General features: G+C 38.7%; 1 protein-coding gene across 1 annotated transcript; it reads right to left on the bottom strand.

The window, feature by feature from the left end:
- Positions 1 to 16,550: 16,550 nt before the first annotated feature.
- On the bottom strand, positions 16,551 to 23,308 carry CYP7A1 (cytochrome P450 family 7 subfamily A member 1). The gene is made up of 6 exons (XM_085052887.1): positions 23,148 to 23,308; positions 21,627 to 21,867; positions 20,681 to 21,294; positions 19,250 to 19,380; positions 18,143 to 18,318; positions 16,551 to 17,529 (listed from the first exon to the last, which is right to left on the bottom strand). Exons 1-6 carry the CDS (start codon positions 23,225 to 23,227, stop codon positions 17,230 to 17,232), a joined length of 1,542 nt encoding a protein of 513 aa, XP_084909013.1. The 5' UTR covers positions 23,228 to 23,308; the 3' UTR covers positions 16,551 to 17,229.
- Between the last annotated feature and the right edge of the window lie 2,287 nt (positions 23,309 to 25,595).

Genomic DNA, 25,595 nt, shown 5'->3' on the forward strand with positions numbered 1-25,595 from the left:
TACTATGCATATATTGTATCTGCTATATACTAACAATTCTCTGTATGAATAGGAGGCCAAAGTTTGTGATACCCATCTTGGGCAATCTGGGGTTTGGGCATATCTCACTTCAGAATATAGGTAAAGCTACATTGCTTATTACATCTGAAGACCATTAATGGTCTTCAGATGTAATAAGCATAATACAGTGATGTATGAAGAAAACAGGTTAACTAAATTGTTGAATTTTTTCCCTCTTATGCCAAAATCTACAAGCACATATTATCACAATCTCTTTGTTTCAAACACATTACATTTTAGTGTTTAATAGTAATTCGGGGTCCCAGTAGTTGACATTATTTTGTCAAGCACTAAGAAAATATATCAATGCTTATGTTTAAATATTTCACTGCTTCTCAGTATTTGAAAGCCTGTGGAATCTCATAACTTTATGTCATAGCTTTAATTACTATAAATTTTCCCTCGTGTAGCTATCATCTTGGCATTTTTGGCACAAAACTGTTGAGTGCAGAGCTAAGTGGATATGCATTCAAGACTGGCTACAAGGGAGAAGGAACTTGGTAGGATATGGTGATCTGTCCCTCACAGTAAGGCTGCTGAGCTTGGGAGTTCCATTCAGTTTCCATGAAATACAGGTAATAATCCTGGTGCTTGCTGTTGTAGGCAGCTTATGAAAGACTCAGGCTTCACCTCTGCTTGACTTTCCTAGAAATCCTTTATCACACAAGAGCCAAATAATCAAACCCTGAATGTTTTCTTTAAAGAAAATCTCTGTAATCATTTATTCTGGATAAACACAGCCTTGTTAGCTTTTCAGTTTTTTCTTTTTTTCTGAGCAGCACATTGAGATGTTTGTAAACATTCTTTTTTGATTAGACTACTGGACACACTTGTATAATTAGTATATATTAACAGTTATCTCATGCTCTTCTTGCTCTTTCGTGAAAATCTGTCCAATATTAAATGAAGCAAGGAAGAGCACAGAAGTACTCTGAAGTGCAACTTACTAGCTCCCTGCTTAGTTGTTTGCACTGGGTTACAGCTCCCATGGTCTTTAAATTCTCTTATTCTGTGCAGGGAGAAGAGACAGAGATGCACCTCCCCTTGCTCATGCTGTTTAAACCTGGCAGGCCTCGGCATAGGCATGTGCTGTTCTCAGGGCAGGTGAGACAGTGAGCAGCAAGAGTCTGGGACAACAAACACTGAATCAATGGCATGCCAAGAGCAGGAAGCTTGTGGTGTTTGTGTGGGATGGGTGTAACTGGAATGGGTTCCTGAAAAGATTAAGAGTGGGACTGATTCTCTATCCTGGAAAGCAGAACCCCATTCCAGGCCCTGGAATGGGGTTAGATGAAAAGAGTGCAGCAGAACTATTCATACCTATTTGATGTTTACAGAATTGACTTTGTGACTGGAAGATGATTTTAATCCTTGTGTTTGGTATTAGTGACTTCAAGTTTGAGTTTATGGTGCTAGTTCTGCTTCTTAAGGACCTCTCTTTACAGATGCATTTCCATTGAGTCTTTGGTCCTAAGTCAAATGGGTTCATCTTAAAATAGCTCAAAATATGTAACTTACCAGGAACAAAAGAGGGATGAGGTGATTTAAAGTGGGCAATTATTTCACAGGGAGGAAAGTATTAGAGGACTTTTTAGTAGGAGAAAGCATAACACAAATTAGAAGCTTGTATAAAGCTGGAAATTCAGGTATTCTCAAAGTGAAATTCAGACACATTTTTCAATAGTTGAACTACTGGAATGAACCAACCTTGAATATCAACAACTCTGGTTTTGTTGGGTTTTGTTTGCTTGTTATGTTTCTTGTTTGTTTAATTCTCAGTGTTATGCTGGCTTTCTGTAAGATTTGTTATAATTAAACCAAATTTATTTGAGTTTGCTACTGAGACAAAGTAAAATAAGATGGCTTAATTTTTGAAAAGCCACTTGCTTTGCCTTTGTTTAGTTAATAAATTCTGATGCATGTTTCATATTTAAAGGGCTGGAGATGTTACATACAGCACTGTACATCTTCAATATTTCCATTACAGACCTTACAGAAAAAGTCTGCTGAACATGAAAGAACTCAGATTGTACACTAGTACTCAAATTCTTACACTTCTTGGTTGCAATTCTTTAGTAATGGTCTTGTTTTTCCCATAATTGAAGAGCTCCCTGGCAAGACATCTGAATGTTAAAGGAAGGCATATGTTTAAAGACTTTGTCATCTAAAACTGAGAAATGGGGAGGGTTCTTTTCAGTTCACTGGGGGCTGTCTGCTCTGGAGTTAAATTTGTGATCTACAAGGTATGTGATTTAGCTCTTTTTCAGGGATATGGGAAGGCAGATGTGTTATTCCACACTGCATTAAGATAAACCAAGACAGAAATTCTTAACTGTGGAATTAAAAAAATTCCTTTAGGGAATTATTCTGGGAGAGCTACTGTTTTATATTTATACACCTTCTTCAGTCCAAATTAATTTTGTGAGATCTTAGACCATTTAAATAGTAATGAGCAAAAGGCGCAAATGGGAATAACCATGAGTCATTTTTCTAATATGTTTCTAGCTGAAGTTTGAACAGAAGGAATTTTTTAGGCAGGGCCATGAAACTGGTATTTATTTCATGGAATTCTCAGTGTCTTACTAGGTGCTGATAGAAAAATTTTGATTATCTATTCTAGGAAAAAAACCCAAAACAATTCATAGTGTTTACTAGCTCTAACCTTAACACTACCAAATAATTGCAGTTGGAGGACAAAATAAATTTTCTGATTTCCAAATTAAATTTTCATTTTCATGAACTTTTTAATGGCAGTAGCTACCTGCAACATTTTGCACCAAAGGAAACCTCAGAACTTCGGTGCCTGCCCCGTGTAAACTCCAGACAAATGATCCACTTCTGTGCAAAAAATTGGTTTCTGCTTATCTTACAACTGTTCCTAATCAAGTTACATTAAGCCATCATTAATCAAATGCTCACAACGTAAATGTCCTTGCAGTCTTTCATGACAATTTAGTCCATTTTCAACTGGATTTGCCAGTCAGTACCTCAGCCTGAATGTGAAAATGTTAATTCTAGTTTTTTTATAGCTTGCAGTTAATAGAGAAAAACATAGATAACGTATTTATTTCTATTTGTATTTGAATTCTTCTTCACTTATCAAACTGATTCTTGGTATAAGAAACTGAGATGTTTTCAATAGAGAAGACTTTGGCTCCTAATGCAGAAAAGTGCTACCATTTTTTGTCCATGAATGGGTACCTCAATACATGTAAATAGTAGTTTCCACTTTTATTTGTGACTTTTTAAATATTCGTTCTCTTGTTTTGATATTGTTTTCACATGTATGCTTTCACCTCTTTTAACTATAAAATTATACTCCTGCATATGGATGCAGGACTTCTTCCTATAGCAGTCCTTGAATCCTGAGCCTAAAAGGAATCATTGAAAGCAGAGGAGGGAGTGTAAGTAGATATAGGCAAATGGTGATGTTAAAATGTTTTTTACTAAATTATTTGCTCCTGCTCTTATAGTCTCATAAGTTGTTTCATTTTCTAAGGACTATTCCTGAACACTGTATTTAGTGTAAATAGACATAGACCTTAGACCCAGTTGGAACTGCTTGGTAACCTTGGTCACCACACAAAAAATTGTTAGCGAGGATTTGATTTGCTGAAAGGAGAGCTGGAGAGATCAGACAAGTAGACCTTAAAAGGATTTGCTCAGTGTTCAGGTACACTTTTTTCCCCCTCTCTCTTAAATCCCAAGACTGGAAAAGTTTGGATAAATGTCACACCCTGGCACCAGAGGACTCAATAACATATAAGGTTGACTGAGCTAGTACTTTCTGTATTGCTGTTGTTGCAGAGCTTGGCCTTTGGAATACAGTTCTCTCCGGGATTTTGTGTGTTCATATCTCATGTCCCAAGTAAAGAAAGAAGCTTAGGTCTCACATATGATAAGGATGTGGAGTAAGTCATAGTGTCAGCAAATAATCAAATGCGAGAAAACTAGAACCTTGAAAGGGTTTTGGAAGAACTTTGATTCTTCATGTTTCTTCTCTAATCTGCACTGACCTTTTCCACACAGAGGCTTTCACTTATTTACTCATCTAAACATTATTTTATGAATGCAAAGACAGCATCTTTAAGTTCTGTCTGTCTTCCTAAGCAATTCCTATTGACCTGTTGTAGCCACCCATAAGAATAATAAACTTTATGTTCAATGCTTGCATCCTAATTTTTTTGTGGCTGGTTTCAAATCCCTCAGGGTGTCTGCAGTCCTGAAAAACAGTGGCTGCCTGGTTGTGGTTGCAATCTTCAGGCCCTACTGCACTAAAACTTTGTAACAATAACAATTCAGATTCATGACTGCATTAATGTTCCCATCAGTTCTAGCTCCTACTGCTTTGACTGATACCCAGTATCAGAACATGTCAGCCTGGCAAGGTCTGTTTGCCTTTGTTGTCTCTGTGGCTGTTATTACCCAACCGACTGCGCAAGCAGAGAAGGTAGAGATGACCTGGAGTTAGTGATTTCCAAATGGCCTTTACTCATGGTCAAGGCCACCAACAAACACGCATTTAATTTTGTGAATTTTCTTAGAAGGGTAGCCTATCCATGCTCAGAGAGTGCTACTGGCTTTGTATAAGCACAGTAACTACTTAAGTGCTGTTACAATAGTGAGATAAATTTATTATTAAGAAAGCTATATTTTGATAATACTCTTGCTATGAAGATATTTAGAGGGATGGAGCACCTCTCCTATGAGGAAAGGCAGAAATAATTGGGAATGTTCAGCCTGGAAAGGAGAAGGCTTTGGGGTGGCCTAATTGTAGCCTACCAGTACCCAAAGGGAGCCTACAGGAATGAGGGAGAGAGACTATTTACAAGAGCATGTACTGACAGGATGAGGGGAATGGCTTCGAACTGAAAGTAGGTTTAGATTAGGTCTTAGAAGAAATTCTCTGTGAGACAGGTGAGGCACTGGAACAGGTTATCTAGAGTAGCTGTGGATGTCCCATCCCTGGAAGTGTTCAAGGGCAGGTTGGATGGGGACTTCAGTAACCTGGTCCAGTGGAAGGTGTCCCTGCCCACGGCAGGCAGTTTGGAACCTAGATGATTTTTAAGTTCCCTTCCAACCTAAGCCTTTCTATGACTCCATGGTACTCTTAGATGAAAAAAATCAGTCGCATTCCTGTAGAGTAACAATGTGATAGTCAATAATACGGATTTTTGTAATACATTCAGTGAACTTGAGATTTTGTAGCATTGTTATGGAAAGCTTGTTCACAGTTACAAGGATATTTAATTCCTGGAACACAGGGTCAAAAAATCCCATAGCTGTACTATTATAATCATGGTGATAGCAAATAATTAGGGGGAGTTTTTTTTCTCCTGTCTTTATCTTCTCATTCTGAGGGAGGAATAGATTATAATTAATATCAGGTATTTCTCCTAGAAAAGCTTCAACAGATATGCCAATGAAAGACACTGCTTTCTTATTCCAGCTATCGTAGCACCCACAGAGCTTCCAGTCTACACTTCCCATGGAGGTGACTGCCCATCTCTGATAAATGTCATTCCTTTTTTTTTGTTGTTCTTGCCTCCTTAAATGTCCTTCACTGAAACTGAGTGAGTCTTCTCTCCCCAAAGTTTCATTATGCACTATCAGGATCTCATCTTTTATGTTTCACCTCATCCATTTTTTTTGGTCTTTTGCAGCTAATGCTTCTGCTTGAGTAATGAGTTGCTTGGGTGGCTGATCATTATAGTTTGTATTCCAAGCATTCACCTTCTTTCTGAGAGCCATATTTTTGTTGATAGATAGGAAATTATTTGGAATTCATATATTAAAAGAGAAGAAAACAACTCTTCCTCAACTCACTAATGAAAGATTGTCACATTTCATGCAAACATCACTGACGGATTCTGCTTTCTACACTGGACGTTTTTCCCCATAGCTAAGCTAAATTTTTCATATCAAAAACCTTGATTCTCTTTTGATTTTTTGACCAATTGGAAAATTATCACTTTTAAGTTCAGGGCACTTTGGCAGTATTGCCATCCCAGTTTTACACCAGTAATGTGGTTTTAGCCATCATTGCAGCTGATCTGTCAACCCGTGACATGCTAAAAATTGCAGATAGTGCAACCTATCCTATGGGAGAACTTCCCCTTTCTATTGTTTTTCTTTTATTTTTTCTTGTTCCTCTGTGTTCTAAAGCAGAACAGACAGAATTGCTGTAGAAGTCAGCAGGAATTTGTTCTTATACTGTGATCCAATTGGTTTGCTAGATAAGGAAGTTAAAAGGCAAACAAAACAAAACAAAATCTTGAACAGCAAGCGACTCTTCTTATGATCTTCCTCTGAGCACTGCATCAGTCCTTTGAAGGTTAAACAAGGCCAAGTGTGTCAGGGCAACCCTTGGTACCAATTCAGGGTGGGGAGTGAAGGGACTGGGGGCAGCTCTGTAGGGAAGGACTTGAAGGGCATGAACCAGCAATGTGCATTCACAGCCCAGAGCGCCAAATGTGTCCTGGGCTGCACCAAAATAAGAGGTGATTCTGCCCCTCTACTCTGCTCTCATGAGACCTCACCTGACGGGCTGTGTCCAGCTCTGGGGTCCTCAGCACAGGAATGAGGAGTGAGTCTAAAGAAGGGCCATGAAAATAAAGAGGGAGCTGGAGCACATCTGTGAAGACAGTCTGAGAGAGCTGGGGTTGTTCAGCCTGGAGAAGTTTCCAGGGGGACCTTATTGCAGTAGTTGAAGGGGGGCCGTAAGGAAGATGGGGATAGACTTGGTAGGGCCTGTTGCAACTGGACAAGGTGTAAAGGTTTTCAACTAAAAGAGGAAACTAGAGATGAAGAAATTTTTTATGGTGAGGGTGTTGAGACACCAGAACTGGATGTCCAGAGAGGTAGGAAATGCCCCATGCCTGGAAACATTCAAGATCAGGTTAGACTGGGCTCTGATGTAGTTGAAAATGTCCCTGCTCATTGCAGAGGAGGGTTTGAGCTAGGTGAATTTCCAAGGTGCTTTCCAACCCAAACTGTTCTATGAATCCTGGATAAAGAAAAACAGATATAATGGACAGAAATTAAAAGATAAAGTTTTGTGGTTTGTGTTCCTTTTCTTCATCTTGGATGAAGAAAAACAGGTAGAATGCATATAAATGAAGATATAAAGGTTTGTGGACCTGTTGGGACCATTGTCACCAGTGACAACTCTTTGAAGAAGGACTTCTTTCACCTTATTTCATAAATATGGGAATAGGTGTTAAGAAAGGGAGCAACCCCAAAGACTAAAACATTATCTTTGCTCTTAGAATCATGACTATGATTTTTTTAAATATGACTCAGTTTTCTATTGTACACTAGTGAGATTGTAGTTTAGGGTAGAATTCTTACCCAGAATAATTTTCCAGTTCTCTTCTGGTTTCTTTAGAATTATTTCTTTGAACATTTGAACATGATTAATTAATGTAATTTCTTTCTGAGTGTTTGGGGGTAAGTAACAGTGGAAGTAGATTTGACATGCACCCATGAGCTGAGCAAGACAGGATTTTTTTACCTTCTGTTAGTAGAGACTGTTTTCTTTTGCTCTCTGTATAAGTAAACTAGTAAAATTCTCATGCAGCAACAAATGTAAATGTGTAGAAGCTTATAGAAATAAATAGAAAAATCAAAAATGTAGTATAATACAGCAGTCAGTGAATTTGATTTGTGATTAGGAATTTGGATAGGTCTTCTCTGTTATATTTTAAAGTAAAAAACCAAGATACAGCACTGCACCTGAATATTTATTGTAAATGGTCTGAGCAACATGCATCTCACCAACTGCTTTGTACCTTATGGCTGTGATAGTCATGAGATGCTGAATACTAAAATTTAATGTCAGCAAACAGAAGCATCTCTGTAGTTTGATGGATCTGTATTTGTGCATACAGCAATAGATAGAAAGTTACTTTTGGAATGTGCTTGGATACATCTCTTCTGTTCATTCAACTTAATGGAAATATATAAAGTCACTTTCTGTCCTTATGTAAATGTTATAGAGGAGAATTTCAAGAGCAGTACACAATGGTTTCTTTTCCTGTGGTGAAAGTCTTGGATTAAGTTCCAACTGATATTGACAAGATGGGAAGCAAACCAGTCCTAAGTGTCTTGGGGAATTTTTACTGTGTAAGCACATGGTAGGAGAAAGTTAACAGCTCTATGGGTAAAATTTAACAGAAGAAGTTTTAGTTATTGGGGAAGTTATGAAAATAATTAATTCCAGAAGGAATTGGATTATAGCCATTTAGTAGATTTGACCTAAGTCAAGTATATCAGAGTTTTCAGCAAAACAAAACATTGTGACAGCCAGTATGGATGAAATTAAATAAAATGCTATGCTTTCCATCTTTTAATGTTTTAACTTAAGTAGTATTGAAAGCTTTTTAAATGGGAAGAAAACCAGGAATGTGTCATTTTGAATCAACGCCAGGAAAGAATTAATTTTCTTATTTCCAGTTGAAGCATTTCAGGAAATATGAACCCTGTATTGCTGGTTTGAGTGACCACAATCAGCATTTTTTTTCCACAGAATTTGTTGGCCAAAGTGTTTTCCAAATCTGTGCAATCTTGACTCCCTTGGTTTATGCAAAAATTACATGATACAATTCCTAAACCCAAAACATTGTCTCTCCAGGACTTCCTTTCAGAGTGTAATCAAGAGCAAAAGTCTCCTAGCTATTGTTCCTGTTGAAATAAAAATTTGCTCTTGAAAGCTGATGACCAAAACTAAATTCAGAGCTTACTTTTCTTCTATAGTCTTTGAAACTCTGATTATGGGATTCAGTTCAAAGATTAGGGCACTTAAATGTAGGCATCTACCTGTGTGCATTTATGTATGAGTGAAATGCCCAGCTCCCATTCTGTTCAGTGGAGGTTTAGGGTTTGATCTGGCAGCTATCCCAATCCCACTGTCAGATTCCTGGAGCTTTTCACCCTCTGAAGACACCATGAAGTCAACAGATTTGACACCTGACTTTTGGGACTGTAAGTCTGTATGAAAGGAGTCTAAAGATGCATGGGTTACTACAGGGCATTTCAAAAGTCTCTACTTCCTTTGTGGGGACAAATGAGTCAAACCCCGTGTGAGTGCCATCATTTCAATTTAGACATTTATGTGGTTTACCCTAAAGTAACCACACATATTTTGGCAGCTGCTGGTGTTCAGCTGCCTGCATGTGCTGGCCAGATCTCAACTGGCTATATGAGTTTTGAAACTTAATTCGTGGGTGGACACCTACAGATAGGTTTCTTTAATGTGTGAACTGACTCCCACTTTGGCTGTCTGTCACTGTCAAAACAGAATTTTAAATTTTTTTCATATTATTTTCCTGTAGTCTTTGGTGGCACAACTTAGTATTTTATTTTTCAGACTATAACATATTTTCATCTACATTACCTGTTATTTCCTTTTCTTGCTCGTATTCCTACCACATAAATACCACACAAAAATCTCTACTACACTGAAATTAGGAACTTGAAGTAAAGGCTCTTAGGTTATGAAAAAAACCTGCCTCAAAAATATTAGAATTATCCCCCAGATAAGCATAAGAAGCAGTAAAAATTCTGTATTTCTTTAGCTACCTCTTGTTATCCAGCATGTTTTTGATTATACATAAATTATAACAGTGGTTCTATAGTGCTGGTGATGGTTGCATATGGTGTTTTACTTGGCAGGCTCCACATACATTATATTCTGTAAGGCTTCACTGGTAGTCCTCTGCACAAAGGTTCAAGGCTGATTGACGGTACAGTTTGATGTACTGATCTTTAGCAATAGCTGTAGTAGTGGAACACCTTAATAAATGCTGTTCAAGGCCAGTTTCAAGGCTGGACATTTTCACCTAATAACTTTGATCAGAGTGGTGGCAAATATTTGCATAGTACATGCATGTGGATTCAGTCTGCTGTATTTTATTTACAAAGTAACTTTTTGGAATAGGATGTGTTTGAGGTCTACTCTGGAAGCTGAGATTCATGGTTTCTACAGGACCATGCTCTTGCAGAGCTCTTCTCATCCTCTGATTCCATCCTATTGTATCTCCTCAAAGTCACCCTGTCATGCCCTCCCTTAACCTTTTGTTCCTCCCTAACCATTGTTATCTAATGCAAGCTTATTTCTGTGCTGTTCGTGCTCTGTTCCTTTCTTGCCTCACAGCTTGCTGAATGCACATTTAAAAAATCACATTCTGGAGCACTGCTTGTAAGTGCTGTTCTGACTCCCCATCACTTGAATTTATACCAGCTTCACTCAAGTGATGTTGCTTCACAATATCTTTAGGTGGCTCAAGATTCAAAATCAGTACCCCATCCTCACCCTTGGTCACCCATCAGCAAAATGTCACTGTCAGTGTACTCCTTCAAATGTTGTCTTGCCTGCTGCATAACTGCTGATAAGATACAGCCTTTCCTAGCCATTCTCCTAACAAAACATTCACCCACGTGTTTCCTCCTTGCACTGCAGTAATTCTCCTCTCCTCTCCTCTCCTCTCCTCTCCTCTCACATAATTCATATTTTTTCTGCAAAGGGCATTTATTTATGCTGTCATCCCTCCTCCTTTACTACCTTGTCCTGCATTCTTTATAGTAGCTAATATAAACTTTTCTTTTTTTGCTTCCATGGAGCTTTGTACCTTAATCCTCACCCCCCTGTCATCTGGTATTAACTGTCTAGTTCTCATCTTTTAGATCTGACCAGATCAAGATGCTTTGGTGTCAGTGATAAACTTGACCCTTACCAACATCTTGGTCTCTTCAGGCCAGTAGCTGACATGCTGGCAATGCTGCCTCATTCATTACTTACCCTCTTTAGATGGATGGTTTCACCTTGTCTTTTCCTTGGATTGTGACATCCTTGGGAGAAGCATGGTGGTTTTGTTTTGTGTTTGTACAATTATTACAAATCCTTACCTGTGTGGAGATAATATAAATAATAAATAACAACCATTTATCTTTAGAAGCCACTCATGGGGCAAGATGGGGCTGTCCCTTCAGCTCTCACCTCTGCTCTGCCCATGCCAGGAGCCTCAGCAGGTGGCTGGGACCTTCTGAATTGCAGCCAGGCAGCTCTCTTCTGGCATTGCAGTGCCTCCATTAGGAACCTCATCTGCAGATCCCTCTGCTGTGTGGTGTACCTCTCTCATCTGCATCCAGCACCCCTAGCCTCTGGCTATGGCTTCTGAAAATACACTGGATTAGTAAATCAACAGGATTCAGGGACAGTCCTTGACTGTAGTCTCTTCATAGACACAGGAGAATCTTTTCTAAGTCCCCACATAGAACTCCAATGGACAACAGCTCTTTTGGTCTGTTTAGTCAAGTTTGCTGTGTCTAAATAATACATGTAAGAAGCTAATGTACCAAGAATATGAGGGCACAGTGAACACAACTCATGTAATTGCATCATTAACGGCTTCCCCTGTTGTTTTTAACATCAGCTTTTAATTCTCATAAGGAAATTATTCCTTGTTCCAAGTTCTTACACCAAAGAAATAAAATAACCATAAAATTGTCAGTTCAATGTGGAAAATGTCTTTTTAAAAAGCCCCCCCTTAACTGTTTGCCTTTCCAAGGCTTTGCTTACTTGGGCAGAGCAGTCAAGATGAAATGTTGCATAAAGCAGAGAAGTTTTTCCCTCAGCTTAAGGAGCAATTATCATTAAAGAAGAGCAGAGCTGAGGTCACTACAGGCCAGCAAGACCCAGTTCCCCTCTTGCCTGCTGATGCAACCTTTGGCCAATGTTCCTCACCCTAGGCTTCAAACCAGACATGCAAGCTCATGGCGGCGGGGGGGAACAGAGCTTTTGCAGGCACAAAATGTTCATACCTGTCTGCAATTGCCTTGCAGGATCTGGCTTACCTTTAGAGTCCAGGTGTCCAAATGGAGCACAGGCTGAGATGACATGGATGTCTGGCACTGTTCTCTCTACAGACCCAGGGAGAGGCGAGTCTGACCCTGGCACAGCTGGCAGAGGCACAGGTACATCCCTGGGGTGACAGCAGGGATTGACCCTGTGCCCCAGCCAGCCAGCACTCTGTACAGGGTGCTTACCTGCAGCTAACAGAGGATGGAGGCCTCCCAAAGCCCTTCAGAACCCAACAGAAAACCAGGTGGGTTTTTGAGACACCTCTGAGAGCAAATCCGTTACTTAGGAGCCTTGCACAAATCCCAAGGATCCCAAGGAAGCTCTGCTTGTTCTTGCCCTGGGTAAGGTGGAGCTCATTCCACACCTAGGGTGAAGTGACTTCTAGCCTGACTTTTTTCAGCTATGGTATTTGATGTTCTTCCTGTGGGTGATTTTATGTCTCAAGTCTGCAATTACTGGGGGCTTTTTGTATTCCTCTTCCAATCAACTGTTATACAAATGTCACTAAGAAATAATTACATGGCCAGTCACCCTGAAGAGTTCTCAAAACAAGAGAGATTCATTCAGCCAAGGTGTTTTATTCTTTCAAAATCTCTATGGGATCCAGCTATCTGACCAGACAAATTTTAGAAATTACTGTTATCCTTAAAAAGATAATTGGAGCCTGCAGGATCTTATTTATAGATGAATTAAGTAAAATTAACTTTTCATTTGAAAAAATTATGGCTCATTAGTGAATTGTTCTGAAGTAACCTCTCCTTTCATGAGTCATGGGTCACTGAAGATCATTTGATTTGAACTGTGTCCCAAAAGTTGTCTGTCTTGGCAGAAAACAAATTAAAAAGTCAACAAGAGTTAGCAAGCTGGGTATTTACACTGATAGCAGTCAATTTAATAGTATGTAACCTTTTTATTATTTTATTCTAAGGTTATTAGGAGGCAATTACTGCTTTTACCACCAAATCCCCTGTATGCAGCCAGACATAATTATGATCAAGCCTCCTCTGTTCTTTAACTGTGTGGACCTGGTGGTTTAAATGAGAGGAGATCATAGAACCATAGAACAGTTTGGGTTGGAAGGGACCTTTATAGGTCATCTAGTCCAATTCCCTGCAAAGAGCAGGAGCATCAGAAGATCTCTGTCCTATCTTCAGCTTGTTGACATCCAGATGTAGCAATGTGTGCAGTTCATAAATAGCAGTTACCTATTTATGCTGCCACAGATATCAGTTTAGACCAAGATGATGAGCAACTTTTGAAGCATGCTGTCATCAGCTAAGCTATAGTTATCACTAAAATGTATTTAATTTACAGAAAAATTATCCCATGACTTTTCCTCTTTTTGCTTCCTCTTTTGTTTAATAAGAAATTTGCATAAGAGGTCTCATAATATAAACACCAGTTTATCCTGATATTCCTACAGTAAAATACAAAGACAATTGAAGAAGGGCTTGAAAAATCTGTGTTCAAAACCACTGCTGAGAAGTTGAAGAGTGGCTGCCTGAATCTAGTGGCAGCTCTGTTACAACAACTGTGGGCAGCGTGGCTTCAGAATTGTAAAACTGTCTTGTTTTCTGACATGGTTTGTTGTTTCATTAGTCAGGTCACCATGTGGCTTCCAAGATCTCCCTGATCAGTAAAGATTTCCTGAGAAAAATGCCTGAGTGAACCTAAATGGCAAACACCTATTTCTGCTGCCACAGCTATCTGCTTAGACCAAGACAATGGTTAGGGTGTTCACCTGGGGCCTCAGGTCTTTGCCCCTCTTCTCCCCCTAACTCTTTATGCATTTTATCTAATAAGTATGTAACGTAAAATACTTACAGAGCTCACAGCAGAGGCTGCCTGCTTCCTGCCAGTCTGGATCTGCAGAGTATATTTCTAATTGCTCTTATGGTCTTTAGTAGTAATTTTTTTTTTTCTCCCTCCTATCATAAGAAAAATACCGTTTTTAGGAGAAGCAGCAGAAAGAGTTGTCCTGTTATAACCTTGTGGTGTTTGTGACCCTGGCAAGGCAGATGAGTATTGATTGCTGAAGTATTTGATTATATTTGCTGAGGCATAGTGCCACAGACTTTGTACTTTCTTTTCTCCCCTCACTTGCATCTGTGTAACCCCAGTAACAGGGGTTTAACTGAGGTCACAAAATTAGCAGCTACAGCAGCAAACCAAAATACTTGTATATAGCCCAATATTAAAAAAAAAAAAAAAAGAAAACCATATTCAAACTATTCAAACTGTTCACCTGCATGTCTTTTGTCACAAACTGGAAGCATACTTAGGGGCTTTTCATCTGCATAACACAAGGTCAATTTGAAAAAGAAGAGTCCCCTGAAGACATGCTCTATCCTCCTCAGGTTACAGGAGTCCAGAACTGAGCAGAAAAGGCTGGTTGCCTCTGTTAGATATACTGAATATCAATCCACAGGGTGGGTTCAGCTATCCATGGACAACTGCTACCCCAGCAACAGAGGAGTGGCAGCAGGCTGAGTGGTGAGGACCATGGTCCTGCAGGAGTTTGGGCAGGAGCACCTGAGCCACCCTTGCAGGACCCTGTGTGGTGGCAGTGCTGGTTTCTGCCAATTTATGATGATTCTGCACTTAAATCAGTATTCTCCCCACAATGTTCAGAATTGACTTTAATCTATGGGGTGAATCCTCTCATGGTTTTACCTTCCCCTGAGTTCTCTACTGTTGGTATTCCTTGGTGTGTGAGCCAGCTCAGGCAGGACACAGGAAAAAAACACAATACCATGGATGAAACATAGAGAAAATTTGGTTTTGTTAAAACTGAACCACAAGTTTTGTAGATTTTACCCTTCTGATTCTCTCCCTGATCCTATTGCTGGGGGAGTGAGTGACTGGCTGTTTGGTGTGTGGTTGCTGGCTGGGTTCAAACTGTGATGCCAATGGGAGGATCCTCAAAGCAGCACGCAGGCAGAGGCACACAAGCAGGGATGAAGTCACCATGGAGCTCTGTGAGTGCTAGGGAATCACCAAATTTTCTCTTTTCCCCTGTATATCAGGGATTCATGCAGGTGTAGATTACCACCATTTGATTGTTCCCACAGCAATCTCCACCATGCTCAAGAGGATGCCTCTCAGTCTATCACCAGTCTATGTTATCTAAACACAGATGTTGTCCAGCACGTGAAGCTAAACAATTATTGGTATGATGTATGTGGTTTTTGACACCCCAGCTTGCAAGCCATTTGAGCATGTTCACAATCCTCCTCACCAAACTTCCATTATTTTCCCACACTTGGGAAATTGAAAGTCAGATCAGCTTGAGGAGCTACTGAATACTTCAGTTTCTGATAGATCAAAGGAATTGACAAAAGCCCATTAAACCACAGTCAGAAAAGTCTGGGGCAGTCAGTTTGAAGGAGACAACAGGATGTAAAAGAAGGCTTAATTTTTGAAGGAACCTAGAATTAGTTTAGTCTTATCTTTTTTTTGCTGTTGCAATTCCATGTTGAATTCCTTTTCATAAAGGAAGTGTATTTTGCTTTAAACATTGCATAGCCTTGCTGCCTTCAAAACCGGTCGTTTCAAGCAGGATTTCTTTAAGAAAGTAGGAGTAAATACTCTAATAATAATAATATGTGCCAGGGCACATGCCAGGCTTGCAGTCAGTCTCCAACTCATCTTACATTGAATATGCTATAATTTATATAAATAATACAAAATATAATTGACCAAAGTATGAAAACAAGCTGTACTGGATACTACCCTTACCAAGAGAACTAAAGAAATAATTCAAATCACCTTGCATTCTACATAATAGTTTAATGTTATACACAGTGCAAATGGCAACAAATCAGTGTTCTCTATTCTCCTTTGAAAATGAAAAAAGATTAAATGAAATTACGAAGGCAACACACAGGTAATAAATAATGACTCACTGCATAATCTTTTTTATTAACCTTTGAATATTTATCCCAGTGGATAGTGAGAAGAAAAAAGAATAAATAATTTAAAGCAGTTCTAGAACTCAACCCACAATTCCTTATTTAGGAAGAGTTCTATCAGCTAGTCTGGATATCTTGCCAGAATGTGACATTTGAAAATATCTTATCGTCCTATATCTCATCTTCTGTCATCAGGCTAACTTTTGGGTCAAGGACAAAAGGTCAGACCATAAGTCCTTAGAAAAAAACAGGATAACAACAAGGTTTTAATTCCATCTGTTCTTTTCATCAGCAGATGATAAGAAAGTTCTCTCAGCCCAAAGACATTTCGTTACAAAATTGACTTTTGTGACATACATACACCTGTCATTTGCAGCAGAAAAGGATAGGGATGTTAAGAGAGAACCAAATTATATTAACTCTGAAACAATTGTTCTCATGGATATGCCACCACTAAGAATTAAATGTGTGGGCATATTACTGCCCCTGGTAACTTTAAGGGAATTAGACTAGGAAGACCTAAGGAGGCTTATGGAAATACAGAGTTTAGGCAATGAGGATAAAACCAGCCAGAACCACTGATGAATATATGGTAGATATTTATTTATCTCCATATTGGTATTTGAGCTGGCTAGTTTAAAACTGGTTGAGGTGGCTCTGGATGAGTGCATAAACCTTTGATAATATTAAGTTGTTAAAACAACAGTCTAGAGATGCAGTTGGTTCAGCCAATATAATTTATTTTAACACAGTTAGCAGTTTCTGAAAATAAGTATCTCACAATGAATATAAAACAAGTTTTGCAGTTTCACTTGAACGTGAACATTTTTGTAGGTTTTTTTCAAGTCTTCTAGTTTTTCATAAAACCATAAAGGTACTTCCCCAGAAAACTCTCCCCTCCCCAGTGTGAATCTGCCTTTATACAACAAAAACTTTATTTCACCTGTGGGAAGAACCCCCCCTGCCCCCCCCCCAACATTTCAATTGTAGTAAAGAATATGTTTTAACTGTAGTTAAATTTTGAAACTATTATGAATTAGCTGATGAAATTCTAACTCTGGGAAGGTATTTGCTGACAGAAAAAACCTGCTGCTGTACACACACAACTGAAAATCTTAACTTGCCTTTCAAAATGCTCGGTAAAAAGGGAGACATTTGCATCTAAAGAGTGCATTAAACCCACTGCATGCTGGTACCACACTGGTGCATATTTTTCATTAAAATGGTGAGTTAGCATCTTCATACAGATTTTCACCAAGACTTGAAGCATTTCATTTGCATATATACATAAAATGTATATAAAATATATGTTATACGGTGTATTTAGTACTATTAGTATATACAGTGTATTTATGTACTATTAGTACATAGTCTATATGCATAATACAAAATATATATTCATAAGCATTTCAGCCTGTACCTGAAATCAATGTCATTGGATGGCTGCAGAATACCCAGTCCTGCACGGGATTGATCTAGAGAGGGACATTTCACATTACTGTCCACAAGCTCTATCTCAAAATATGAAAGAATCAGAGCCAAAAATTGTTTAATCTCATGGACAGCAAATAACCTGCCAGGGCACTTTGCTATGCCTGTCCCAAAAGGCATGTAGTAATACTTCAGCTTCCGACCGTTCCGGTAGAAGTCAGTCTTCTCCTCTCCCTTTTCATTCAGAAAGCGATCATATTTGAATGTCTGCAATAAACACACAAAGAGTTCCTTGATATTTGAATACCTCTAAAACCAGATGAAGCTGGTAAGACACAACAGGCAGGCTGGGAAAGAGATGCCTCCAGCAATAAGCATCATAGAGTAGCACCAGGCCCCATGGTGCTGCTTTAGAAAGAGTAGCCTCTGAGTTCTCTTATGTGGGACATGATCCCAGGTTCTTTGCTGATATCTCTCCTTTTCTTTCCTGACTTCTGAAAATAAGGACTGAACCCTGCATCCTTGTTCATGTAGCAGAAAAAGAATTGGAAAACTTCTAATTCTGTGCCTTTGGGAAACTATTATCCTTATCCTTCTTCAAAGACTCCCACAACGGTGATCTTCCCTCACTGAGGAAGGCAGTAAGTATAAGGGTGTCTGGGGCTGGTAGCACACTTTTTGGTTACACTAAAACATGTTTTGCAAAGAGTGCTTGCTCTGACTTTATTCCTTTTCTTGCCTATCATTACATGTTTAGGCGTAAGAACAGACTGTCTGGGGTACAACAGAAAACCAGCCGTGGGGCACCCTGATAAATGCCTGTTAACTTCTGCCAGAGGGCCAAGTTTAATGCAATTTGGAAAAAGAAAAATCTACTTACCAAGGGATCAGCATAGATTTCTGGATCAAAATGCAGCAGTTGAGGATAAAGAGCTACAACATCATCTTTGCGAATGTTGTAGAAATCATTCTCTAAGTGCAAAGTGAAATCCTCCTTGGCCACTCGGAAAGTCATGGATGCACTCGAGAGCCTCATCGCCTCCTTGATGATGCTGTCTGTTGGGAGAGGACAAGGAATGATTGCCTTGGAAACAGGGTATTCACATCCTGGGGGCACATCATGCATATTGAACTATTTCAGACCCATCATAAAACCCTAAATTTATTAGAAGAAATATTTTAATATTAACTTTCTAAATGCCTAAGAAAGTATCCTTCTCATTTCTTTTTAGCATTTCTATCCCTATTGCAGCTACCACTGAGAGCCTAATCTGCTCTCCCCTAGAAAAATGCTTATAGTTGATGAAACAAAATGTTCAAAAGTGAGACATATTGTCACTCTGAGATAAAGACCAAACTAGTGAAAACTGAAAATATAACAAGAAAAAAAACCAGCACATTGAGCAGTGTTTTCTGAGGCTTTAAGAGGTCCTGTATAGAAACCCATACTCAGAAAAAGAGTTATGTGGGTTTTTTTTTTGTTTCAATATAGGGTGACTTCTTTTTTAAAGTAACAGTAGTTAAAAGGCAACATTATCAAAACTCTGCAACTTCTGAAAAATGTGCTTATAATTTGAAAAATATTAAGAGGAAATAGAAGTAATGGTATTAGAAAATATTGCTTCGTGGGGTAAGATTTGGGATTTAAGTTTTGGCAATACCTTTTTATTTGATTTAAAGACATAACCAAACAAAATATTGTTCAGAATTATCCATGGGTCCAGGTTATGTAGCTGTGCAGGATTATTGAGATATGCCATTACCCATGAAAAAGTGCTGTTCATATGAATTTTGATACTCTTGGTACAACCTGGGACACTGGGAAGCCTGGTTGTGTTGGCCATTGCTAAGGAACATATAGATTCCTGTTCTACTGTTTCTTTACTAATTCCATAGGAATTTCATAGCAAGCATTTACATGGTAACAAATAGAAGACTATGGAAACTGTAGTGGGATTTCTGGTACTCCTGCATAAAATAATCATACCTAGTATTGGCATATTATCCAGCTGTTTTCGGTTCAAGGAAATATGTTTGCCATCTAAGCTGATACTCTCTTCAGCACTTTCCAAAACACTTTGCACTTCTTTGGTAGCAGCCCTCATTGCTTCCGGACTCCTAAGATCAAAAGAGCAAAGGTATAACATAATTTTAAACTGAAGAATTCTTTAAGAAGAGGTTTTGCTATTAACTTTCTTCCTGACTAAAATTTATTTTGTTGGCTGACAAGTACAACCTTCTAAAATGAAAACGTTGCAACAAAATGCTGCAGTTTCACTTTTTCATGTCTTGGCAAAGGAATGATAACTTCAAAGAAAAAAAAAGAAAGCATTTGATTTTGTCTCCAATGACAAGTGGGAAGAACTGATGTGCCTAATTCAGGTAATAAACAGCACTGTCACTAAAAAGCAATGCCAAGTACAAGAAATAAAACAGCCAGTTGTAGATTAGAATATAGCCCCACTGCAGGTAGAAAGTTTAGGAACAGGCTTATAGATCAGTTTTATAACATCATTTATTCTGGCTGATGTGATTCTGCCTAGCTGAAAACAGCCTTCCTAATACTGAGAGCCCACACAGTATCCTTCACTGTCCAGCCTTTCTTTCAGACATGGAATATATGAGCTACTGTGAAATATATAGAGACAATAAAAGAGGGTGCAATAGTGTATTGATGAAGGCACAATCAGGGTTTTAAAAGAGTCCAAGTCCAGAAAATCTAAAGCAAATTCATTTTTGGAGCAAAAATCACTAAATAACCCCAAAAATTAGCATTGGCAAGCAGATATGAGGCTGATACATAAAAGCATTAGGAATTTAGACACATACTTCAGAGTTAAAGCTGAGCCAGATAATCCACAAAGGCCCTCTCTAAAATGGACATTTAATAGTGTTATCTGAACTGTGTACTTGTCTCATGAGTTACAGGTTCAGCAGGTGCAGTCTAGAGTAGAGCTTCAGTGGGATCTATCAACAAACTATTTTCTATTAAATATTTGTGAAAACAATTATGAAGTTAAACCTCATTTTGCCTGCTCCAGTGAGATGGTCCAAAAATGTCTAGTTATATTTCTAGCTTTTAATACAATTAATGTTTTGATTGCAACTAGTACTTTTAATGTGATATCATATAGATTTACTCCAAAGCTTTCTTGACAAAGTGTAGCATTGCCCTGGAGTGTTGTTTCTTAAAACAAACCCAAACTTCTACAGAAGTGCTCTGTGCTACAATTACTTGTTCTCAGATGAGTGAAGGGCTTTTCTATGGAAGTCCAGAACAACATACCACTTCTCTTGCAAACACTAAGTTTTTAATCACTGATGAGGTATCAAGCAGGGGAATTGGCCTGTATTAATGAATTGCTTCCTGTAAGATAAACATTTTTCTTGTTTGGGAGCAAGAAGCATTGGGACTTACTTGAGAAGGTAGAACAAGGTCCAAAAAGTGGCAGGAATGGTGTTAGCCTGAGAGGCCCAGAGCACTGCCACGTGGGTCTTTGCTTTCTCCATGTCATCGAAGGTTGACAGGGTGTCATTCAGGAACATGCGGAGTGTGACAAGCTCAGAGAGGTTGTCCCTTTTCACAAGGTTCTTGTGCAGGAGTGCTTCTCCCAGCTTCTCACGTGCACTGTGGGCACTCTTGAAGAGGTGGATAGGCAGCCCTGCCACAAGGGCTGGGAAAATCTTATCGAATTCCTTGAAGTTTTCAAGGGCATTTAGGATATGAGCTCTCTCAGTTTCCTGCTTTGATGATAGGTTTTTATCATTATTTGAATGAAATTCTTTACCAAAAAGTGTTAAAAAGCCAGACTCAAACATCACCTGGCAACAGAATGTATAAAGTCCTTCTGTCACCCAGGTATCAGACTGAAGCTTAGGTGTTCTTGATTGCAGCATGACATACTGTAGGTTTTCCATCATTGCTTCAATGAGGGCATCTAGAGCATTGCCTTGAAGGGTTCTGATGAAAGTCTGATGAAAATTTTCAGTGGTGTTTCCCTCTGCTGGGTCAATGCTACCATGCCCAAAAGCCTGTCACAAAATAAAATGTATGCATGATAAGTAAGGCCTGTCATAACCTTGATGATAAAGTCTAACAGAAATGAAAGCCAAAGCATAACTTCATAGCTCACTAGAGGGAAGGATAATACTGTAATAAAATTATGTACAGTCTTACAACAATCCAAATCACTGCAAATTTCCTTTCCATTAAGGAGAAGGAAAAAAAGACCCCAATATTTTAAACCAGTAAAAGGGCAGAAATGTGAAACCAATCCTATTTCAAAGGCATAGTTATGTTCATAGGGATTAATTGGGTATGTCAGCAGATACTTTGCACTTCAGATATTAAAAATCAGCAGTACCTTGGCAGAAGTGGCAAAATGGAACTTTTTCCAGTCCAGGTGTTTTCCCTGGCGCATCAATGCATGGTATGAAAAAGGATCAGTGAGGAAATGAATGTATTTCCCTGCTACATGGCAAGTGAAGATGTGGCCATGCTTCTTCTGCTTTTCTCTGAGGAATTCAAGGGGATTGGCACCAAACTTCAAGGCACAGCCCAGGTATGGAAGGAACCCATTTTCAAGTGGTGGCTCACCTTGTCGCCTACAAAACACAAGCAAAAGCTGAATTTAAAATTATAAATAAAGACTTCTTCTCCAGGGCTACCAGGTATGTGAAACACTGATGCTAGGCTTTGTGTAATGTGAAAAAAATGAAAAAAATCCCCAGTAAATAGTTTATTTACATATAATTTTCTCCCCTTTAAGCATTAGGCTATGTAAGAAAGAACAACTTTAACTTTTAATAGACATAAAAAACCACAGTTTGATTATGTCATCTTTCTTTTCATTAGAACAGAAGTAAATTTTTCACCTGTTCAAATGCAAAATTATTGACATTAGCTAAAATGCTGTTATGCAATTGTCACATTAATAAATAATCCATCATACTAATATTGTCTGATACATTTTTAGGAAATTGTATCCACAATTTCATTTGAATATCTAACAAAGTAACTTTTTAGTATAGAAAGGTTGTTATTGTTGGCATATCCCATTAATGGACCAGATCTTTCTAAAAATATGGAAATTTTGCTATGATACTCGGTAAGCATAAGAGCTAGTCTTTTGGACAAAGTGTCATGAAGGACATGCTTTAAATTAAGCAGATACTTAAAGTGAAGCATATGCTTAAATGATTTTCTTTTCTGAGTAGAAAACATTTCTGTATAAGGACATCATGACTGCTAAAGTAACTTTCATATAATACTTCAACTTTTCTAGTAAATTAATTATTTTCACCCTCTTTCAATTAAACCTTTTAAAATAAAACAAGAAAATGACTGCTGAAAATAAAAAATAAGAATAGCTAAGCAAATTACTTGGTCCTTATGCAAATGTGCCAGTAGGATAAATGCTTTCAAGGAATATGTATTCCAAATAGCAAGGTACATAAATATTACCTGTATTAAACTGTGTTACTAGATATGAAATAATATGAAAATATTTGTAAGTAGGTATTACATCCAAACTACAATTACATGTAAGTAGGTATTAACTGTGATTACAATACAGGTGAAACTATAGCCCAGAACTTTAGGAAATCAGAACATCCATATTCATATTTTAATTACCTCACTTATGCATAGATTTGTATCTACAGCTACCTCTAGGCATCACTTCTCTATTATTGCAAAGTTCATACATAAAAAATTATATTGGAACATAAATCTCTCAAAAGACCAAACTACAGCATTTTTTCTGCTATCCTGCTTATGTCCATCTGACACTCTTAAGACTACAGATTCTTAGTGATGTGCACAGGATATTTGACACAAATAAAGGCTAGGTACACTGAGATGCTTTTACAAATAAGTTCCTTACCTTCTCCTCCTCCCTAGAAGTAACCAAGACACACAACAAAGTATTACTGCCGTTCCCCAGAGCCAGGATGCTAGGAACATTTCTGCTAAAGCCCAAAAGCTTCCAAGTGGAGAATGGTTAACTACCAGGATGGCAGGAGAGGTGACTGAGAATGAAACAGAAGACAGGTCACAATTTATATACAGTGGATGCACCACTGTATCCAATGGCATTGAGTCAAGCTAGCAAGCTATTGATTAACCATTTCTGGAGAGAGCTTGTTCTCTCTCTGTTCTGGTACCTTTCTGCAGAGAGCTTCAGTGGACTGATGTAGACAGTTGCAGACCTGGCCTTGAGCTTATGTCACGTAGCAGTAGCAGTTCCAAAGTAACCAAATAGCTGTAATAGTAGATAATCTGAAGGTTAGTCAGGTGTATTTTGATTAATCCTGCAGATTCACCATTTGCAGTTTATAGTTCAAGTTTAGCAACATATGAAATGGCTACTGACCGGTGTCCAGGAGATTCAGACTGCACTAACTGGTGTCTGCAGTCCGTGCTGTCCTTCAGCTGCCAGCCTGTTCCCCCTCCCTTCTCCTTGTGCACTGCCCTGGTTCTGGTGTGCCACTGCAAGAGGGAACGGCGGGGTTCAGCTGTTGGGCAAAGGGATGGCTGCGGAGGTGGACTTACTTCCTCTAACAACAAAGAGAAAAAATGGCCTTTCACAGAATCATAGAATGAATCACAGAAGAAAGAGAAGAAAGTAGATCTAGACAACCACGCTGGTTTGGAGCTTTTTTTCATTGTCCTTGGGTCACCTTTTGTCTTCCCACTAAACCTTTTCTCCTTTCTGTTGTCAACTTGCGACAATTCTAACTTTGGCTTGCTCCTAGACCTGGCATCAAGTCATCAAGGAGGCAGCTCAGGTATAGGGATATTTCATTAGTCATTCAAGGCCTAACACATTTCTAAGAGAGGAACTGAAGAGTTTTTCAGGCTCACTTTTGTACCAGTTTTTGTTGATGTCCCTAGAGCTGTGAGATAAATCAGTTAATATGTGGACATCTTGCTGTTGCAATTGAACACTACACTGAAGGCACTGACATGAAAATCTGGCAGGTGAGAATATTGTCCTGGCTTCAAACCAGGGCAGGCAGTGAGGCATGGAGTAGTGCACATGCCATTACATTTGAGGCAATTCTTAAGTTATTATACTAAAGAAAAACACCTTATTTACAGCATCAAGGTTTGCCCTTACTTACTCTAAAAGTCAACTACTTTTGTATGTCAGCTCCAGTCCCCTATCCCATTTTCATTTAAGCACAGGTGTTTAATTTATTTTCCTATAAAGATTGCTTTTTCATCAGCTGAATTTAGCTTTTTATTATATAATTGCTTTATAAAAACCTTGCTATCCCATTTCCTGCTTGTTTGCATTACGTAAAATTTCAGTTCTGGGTGTCATCTTTGACTTCATCCTATGACTTCTTCATCCTAAGCAAGAATAATGATTTTATTATATTGGTGTCTAATTTTTTTTGCATGTATTGTCCAAACGACACTGAAAAACAAAGTCAGAAGTTATTGTCAGTTTTGTGTCCAACACACAGGAATAACATTTAACCAGCAACAGCTGCCTGTGTCTCCTCATCATATCTTGTGTTGCACTAGGTAGAGCTGCCAGGCACACTTGCCTCTTCCTCTCGTGCTTTGGGGTTGTTGTACTGCAGTGTGATGATATCATTTATAAATGGCATACTGCTGCCAGCAAACAGAAGCAGAAACTTCTCTAAAGCTGCCCACCTTCTTTCACTTCCTGCTTTGTACAAATATAATAGTACTAAATGTATAACCGGGTGTAGGCAGAGCACAGGACCTGCTTGGCAACTTACCTTAAATAATTACTTTTTCTTTCAGGAAACTCTTAAATAGGCCAATCTACAGTCCTAAAGCCACCCTGTTACTATAACAGTTTGCATCCTGTGACAGATGTCCTTGTGATAAAGGCAAGCAGGAGTCTTGCCTGCCACAGATCCTCCCCCAAATTAAGCAGATGACAAGTGTGAATCTCCTTCCATTTATATTAGTGGGCATTAGGCCTTCCTGATTTTTCAGCAGCACGAGTAGAGTGCCCTGATGTTCTGAGTGTGGTATTTCAGTGTTCTTCAGACAAACACACCATTTCCCACCACCAAAGCTCAGGCAGTTGCCACCAGCCTGTACAGCAAGGATTGAAAGCACCATGTGGTCCCACTGATTAACAGATATTACATTTTCTGCAGCACATTGTACATTGTGTATGAGCTTGGGTTTCTAGCCTGAGCCCAAGAGAGTGACCCACAGGAATTATAAGTGCAGTCAGAAAAAACATACTGACTTGTTTTGCCTGAGTTTCGTGAAGTAACCTCCTTCCTTGTGTAAAGGGTAAGAAGAATATTAATGTGAAAAACTAACACGACTTGGGCTCAAG

Source organism: Lichenostomus cassidix, chromosome 2, assembly GCF_008360975.1.
Source record: "Lichenostomus cassidix isolate B80296 chromosome 2, HeHo_3.0, whole genome shotgun sequence".
Classification (NCBI taxonomy): Eukaryota; Metazoa; Chordata; class Aves; order Passeriformes; family Meliphagidae; genus Lichenostomus; species Lichenostomus cassidix.